At 49.4% G+C, this 6,277-nt stretch overlaps 1 protein-coding gene and 1 pseudogene across 2 annotated transcripts in view; both read left to right on the forward strand.

The window, feature by feature from the left end:
* Positions 1-2,962: 2,962 nt before the first annotated feature.
* IVD (isovaleryl-CoA dehydrogenase) overlaps positions 2,963-6,277 on the forward strand; it is a 19,649-nt gene continuing 16,334 nt past the window's right edge. For both annotated transcript variants that reach the window (XM_004712704.2, XM_030884916.2), the window contains exon 1: positions 2,963-3,116. In XM_004712704.2, the coding sequence (XP_004712761.1) occupies positions 2,964-3,116 (153 nt within the window). In that variant the 5' untranslated portion in view covers position 2,963. The remainder of the gene's footprint in view (positions 3,117-6,277) is intronic.
* LOC115868720 lies at positions 5,045-5,716 on the forward strand (annotated as a pseudogene).

The following is a 6,277-nucleotide window of genomic DNA, read 5'->3' on the forward strand; positions in this document are numbered from 1 at the left end:
TTTTATCATTTTATTAGGGGCTCATACAACTCTTATCACAATCCATGCATACATCACTTGTGTAAAGCACATTTGTATATTTATTGCCCCTATCATTCTCAAAACACCTGCTCTCCACTTAAGGCCCTGGCATCAGGTCCTCATTTTTCCCCCTCCCTCCCTGCTCCCCACTACCTCATGAACCCTTGGTAATTTACAAACCATTATTTTGTCATATCTTGCCCTGTCTGTTGTCTCCCCTCGCCCACTTTTCTGTTGTCCATCCCCCAGGAGGAGGTCACATGTAGATCCTTGTAATCGGTTTCCCCTTTCCAACCCACCCTCCCTCTACCCTCCCAGTATCAGTAGAATTGGGATCATGATAGTAGGGGGCGGGGAAGCACTTAGGAACTAAAGTTGTATATTTCATAGTTGCTACATCGCACCCTGTCTGGCTCGCCTCCTCCCCAAGACCCTTCTGTAAGAGGATGTCCAGTGGCCTACTAATGGGCTTTGGGTCTCCACTCCGCACCCCTCCCCCGCATTCACTATGGTAAGATTTTTTTTTGTTCTGATGATGCCTTATACCTGATCCCTTCGACACCTTGTGATCGCACAGGCTGGTGTGCTTCTTCCATGTGGGCTTTATTGCATCTGAGCTAGCTGGTCGCTTGTTTACCTTCAAGCCTTTAAGACCCCAGACGCTATATATTTTGATAGCCGGGCACCATCAGCTTTCTTCGCAATGTTTATATTTCTTAACTGTACAATTGTGCCTATCGATCCTGTGATTAGCTGTGGGGGGCTGGCTACTGCCACAGCTAACCACAAGGTCAGCAGTTTGAAGTTACCAGCCACTCCAAGGAAGATGCAAGTTTCTACTCCTGGAAAGACTGGCCATCTTGGAAACCCACAGGGGCAGCTCTAGTCTGTCCTACAGAGTCCCTCGGAGTCAGAACCAGCTTGACGGCAGTGAGCTTGTGGTGTTCTTTGTTTCCAAGACAAGCTCAAGGTCTCCCTTCTCTGGCTGACCCAGACCTTTGACAATGCAGTTCCACTCCAAAACAGCCAGACCTTTAGTGCAGATTTGGGTACAGAAAGGACCAACAAGCATATAGAAAAAAAGGGGGGGGCATGATTTGAGAGGCCACAGGAAAGAAGTGGTTAAGAGGCTTTTACATGTATGAAAAGAAGCTCCAGCTTATTAGAAGAGAAATGGGAATTACAACTGCATCAAGACGCCACCTCTTACTTACCGGAATGCACAAATCCATACACCTGCATCCGGATCATTAGTGAAGCTCCTGAAAAACAAGCCCTCTTCACATTGCCAGTGCCAACGTAAACTAATACAATCATATGGAGGCAGATTTATCAATATCAGAATTAGAAATCACCCAGCAACCCTATTGCTGGCAAAGTTTTAATGCAGCAATGCTGGCATTTCAGGTGTCCATGTAAGGAGACTGGGTTAAACAAATTATAGTACATACTTGGAAACCCCAGGTCTAATCGCCGAAGGCCACGCCTCCCTTGGGGACCTAACAAACTAATCCACTGCAGCAGGCCGCTTCCGGCAGCCAGCTTTTTTTTTTTTTTCTTTTAAAGAAAGACAGCAACTCTTAAACAAGCCTTTTTCATAAAAAAGGAATCTGCATCCACAGGTCATGTATCTAAGAAAGTTAATTTAGCTAGTTAATTTGCAGTCGGCATGCACACTAACGTGAGCACTACTTTTCCAATCTTAGCGATCCCAGAACTTGATCATTTATTTCCAAGCGGGGCTTTAGGCAGCCCTGGGTAGCTGCTAACCCGAGGTCTGAAAACGCTGTGGCAGTCTGCTTCCGGAAAGATCTACGGTCTCCAGAGGATGGACACTGGTACAGATAGGAACTGGAAACACAGGGAATCCAGGACCGATGATCCTTTCAGGGCCAGCGGTGAGGGTGGTAATACCGGGAGGGTGGAGTTGAAAGGGGGAACCGATTACAAGGATCTACATATAACCTCCTCCCTGGGGGATGGACAACAGAAAAGTGGGTGAAAGGAGACGTGGACAGTTCAAGATACTACAAAATAATAATTTATAAATTATCAAGGGTTCGTGAGGGAGGGAGGATGGGGGGCTTGGAGGGAGGGGAAAAATGAGGAGCTGATACCAAGGGCTCAAGTAGAAAGCAAATGTTTTGAGAATGATGATAGCAACAAATGTACAAACGTGCTTGACACAATGGATATATGTATGAATTGTGATTTGTAAGAGCACCCGATAAAATGATTTTTAAAAAGAAAACGACTTACGGTCTCGAAAACCCTATAGGGCAAATTTCACTGACCCATAGGGTCGCTGTGAGTCGGAATCCACTGGGTAGCATGGGTTTGAAGCGGCGCGGGGGTTAAGCGCTCCGCTCGGCTGGGGGTTGGTGAGGACACCTGGGGGGTTTGCAGCCAGCGGTTGCTCCGCGGGAGAAAGACGTGGCAGCTTGCTTCCTGAAAACACAACCGTGGACACCTTACGGCGCAGTTCTACTCGGTCGTTTCGGATTCGACCTTACCGCACGGGGCTTGGGTTTAGTGAGCTCGGTCTTAACGCTCTGCCCCCTCACGGAGCTGGACTTCTGACGTCACACAGTAGCTAACTAAGCTGCCATCGAGTCGATTCTGTCTGCTGTCTCCATGCAGGGAAAATATATTTCCCATTCGAAAGGAAAAAGCACTTCTCTTGCTTTTCTACCCTCAAAGCATCCAGTCGCGGGAGGCGGCGCGCAGAGCCCGCTCCCCAGAACACCGCCCACCCGCGGGGGGGGGGGGCGGGAGCCCGATTGGTTTGAGCGGCGGTCAAGGGCAGCGCGGCCTTCCGCGAGCAGCGAGCGCTGATTGGCTGCTCGAGACCCACCCTCCTTCCCGGGTTGGCCCGCGCGGCGCAGCCAGTGATTGGTGCTGTCGCGGAGCGCTCGGAGCTCCGCTCTAGCTGCCAGGCAGAGATGGCGACTGCGGCTTGGCGTCTGGGCTCCTCGTTCGCAAAGTGGGGACTCAGGCCCCTGGTGGCTCCGCTCGCGGGTCTCGTGTCCCAGCGGGCCTTCTCGGTGCTGCCCGTCGACGACGCGATCAATGGGCTAAACGAGGAACAGAAGCAGGTAGGCAGATGGACCCTCCTCCCGAAGGCCTCCTGCCTAGGCCACTTCGGCCTTGCTGACCTCGCCGTGCTAAGCGGTGACGGGAGTCCCTGGGACTCAGGTGGCAGCAGGAAGGCACTCTCTGGCTTTAACCGCCTCTGTGGAGCAATGATTTGGGGGGGCGGGGTGGGGGGGGCGAGAGAAGCGAAGAAAGCTGCTGGGAATGGGTGGTGCCTGCATGACCCGACTGGCAGGAGCTGTGGGCGCTGGCAACCCGAGCCAGTCTAGCCCGGACCCACTCAGGTTAGGTCCGTGTGTGCAGCGTAGAACAGCTTCATAGCGCTTTAAGGGAGTGACCTTTCGGAAGCAGATCTCTCAGGGCTCTCTCCTGAGGCACTTTTGGGGTGGGTTTGATGAATTAGTTAGTAATGGAGCACTTAACCATTTGGGCCACCTAGGGACTCCTGAAGGTGGCAGAAGGGTCTTTAAGCAACCTGAAGGCCACTTGTAACTGAACACTCACTGGCTATGGCTCAGTTTCCTAAACCTGGTTGACCATGATCACCAGGGAATCCTTTTGGCTCACACCCCTGGTAAGGTTCCAAAACGCACCGAAGACCTGCTATTTATCATTAGCCCACTGTATGAAGGCACAGAGCGTGACAAGAAATTGCAATGGGATGTGTGTGTGCCCATGGCACTGGTCCTCAGCCTTTCCTGACTGGGTGGGCATCCCAGGGAATAGGATGTTCCTATGGCACTAAGTTATGTGAGCCTTTCATGCGCTTCTAAGCTCGTGATCCAAACCAAACCTCTGTCGCTGAGTCGATTCCAACTCACAGCAACCCCCAGGACAGAATAGAACTGCTCCGTAGGGTTTCCCAGGCTATATTCTTTACGGAAGCAGACTGCCCTGTCTTTCTACCGACAAGCAGCTGGCGCATTTGAATTGTAGACCTGTTTGCGGCAGAGTGCTTTAATCACGCACCACTGGGTCTTCTTGCACCTCAATTAACTCAAAAGGCCCAACTCTGCCATCGACTCATAGCGACCCTGTAGGACAGGGTAGAACTGCACCTGTGAGTTTCCAAGGCTGGAACTCTTTTCCAAAGGTACTACCATGGAGTCGATGCTGGCTCATAGCAACCATGCAGGTCAAGATAGAACTGCCCCTGTGGGTTCCCGATACTGTAACTCATTACTGGGGTAGAAAGCCTCATCATTCTCCCACCTGGCAGCTATGGTTTTGAACTGTTGACCTTGCAGTTATCAGCCCAATTCTTCACCTCTCAGCCACCCAGGCCTCCTGCATTAGTCCACCTTTGATCAGGGGATTAAAATCCACACCAGCTAACAGGAGAATGCATACATATCTGAGGGGGCTTTAAGGAGTGGAATGAATCCATGACGCTCACCTTCCTGACATAATTGCTGAAGACAAATGTGTACATAAGCAATTGTGGTGAAGAAAGTTGATGGTGCCCGGCTATCAAAAGATATAGCGTCTGGGGTCTTAAAGGCTTCAAGGTAAACAAGCGGCCATCTAGCTCAGGAGCAACAAAGCCCACATGGAAGAAGCACACCAGCCTGTGTGATCACGAGGTGTGGATGGGTCAGGTATCAGGAATCAAAGAACAAAAAATCATATCATTGTGAATGAGGGGGAGTACAGATTGGGGACCCAAGCTCATCTGTAGGCAACTGGATATCCCCTTACAGAAGGGTCTCGGGAGGAGATGAGCCAATGAGGGTGCAGTGTAGCAACGATGAAATATACAACTTTCCTCTAGTTCTGCAATGTTTCCTGCCCCCCACCATCATGATCCCAATTATACCTTACAAATCAAGCTAGACCAGAGGATGTACACTGGTACAGATAAGAACTGGAAACACAGGGAATCCGGGACAGATAAACCCCTCAGGGCCAATGAGAGTAGCGATACCAGGAGGGGAAGAGGAAGGTGGGGTAGAAAAGGGAAACACGGTCCGCGGGATTCGGGCCCTCAGAAATTAAAATGGCTTCCAGAGGAAAGATCGAGACAAGCAAATTAAAGCAGAACTTAGAAGCACAGTTGGATCGGCTAAGGCAGCAGTTACAAGATCTAGAGGAATGCAGAGAGGAACTTGATCCAGAGGAACATGAAGAAACCGAAAAGGAAACCCGGGAGCAGCTGAGTGAACTGAACGAGTCACTGAAGAAAATCATGTCTGGAAATATGATGTTGGTAGATGCACTAAGTGGGATGCAACTGGCTCTTCAGGCAGCTATCAGCCAGGCCTGTAAAACTCCAGAGGTCAGCAGGTTGTTGGCAAAGCAACAACCAGGCCAGCTCCGGACAAGGTTAGCAGAGATGGATCGAGATCTGATGGTGGGAAAGCTGGAAGGAGACCTGCCAGGCAACAGAAAGTGGAGATCCCACAGCTCTCAGGAAACTTGGAGAGAAGCGAAGCCTTCTTGTCAGCGACTGCAGGTGCCATCCTCAGCCAGTTTGAGAGTCTCCAGACCTTGGCTCTGGAGACAAAGTCCTTGCTTTGGCGAGTTTTGATGTTGAAAAAACAAAAAATTGATGTGGTGTGGAATCTTGGGCCAATGATCACATTCTTGGGAATGACATTTTTCTTCTGAGGACATTAAGTCTTTGCAAAGGAATCAAGAGATTCTTGAACTACAATAATAACTTATGAAGACGTGACATAAAAATGTGCTGGTGCCTTCAGTTGATGCCTTTCATCGCTGGGTTTTGTGTCAGGCTACCTTTGTGAGTGACCCTGCCCTTGTTGGTACGGAAGGATTCACTGGTCCTTGTTCATTATGATTTGTCTGTTTAAGAGAGAGCAAAGAAAATGCGGTTTCTCTTCCTGAACTTATTAGGCTGCTTGTTGGCAAGGGCTGATAGCAAATGAAGAGATGTCAACTAAAGGTTCTCTTCTGCTGACAACTTTACTCCTGGTACTGAACAGTGAGTGGCGCAACGTCAATAGACCGCTCGTGTGTTCTTCTATAGAACTTTATAGAGTTCTAAGTGACCTTAGAAATCATTTTTCACTGTACAAACAAGGAAACTGAGGCTCACAAAGAACAAATGACTTATTTAACATCACCTTACAGCTGAGGATCAGACCAGTCCTAACTCTCAATTTAGTGCTCATTTAGTTTTTATTTTGTTAAACTGTTTTTTTTT

The sequence above is a fragment of the Echinops telfairi genome, unplaced genomic scaffold (assembly GCF_000313985.2).
Source record: "Echinops telfairi isolate 266 unplaced genomic scaffold, ASM31398v2 ScPeMD7_18;HRSCAF=68, whole genome shotgun sequence".
Taxonomy (NCBI): Eukaryota; Metazoa; Chordata; class Mammalia; order Afrosoricida; family Tenrecidae; genus Echinops; species Echinops telfairi.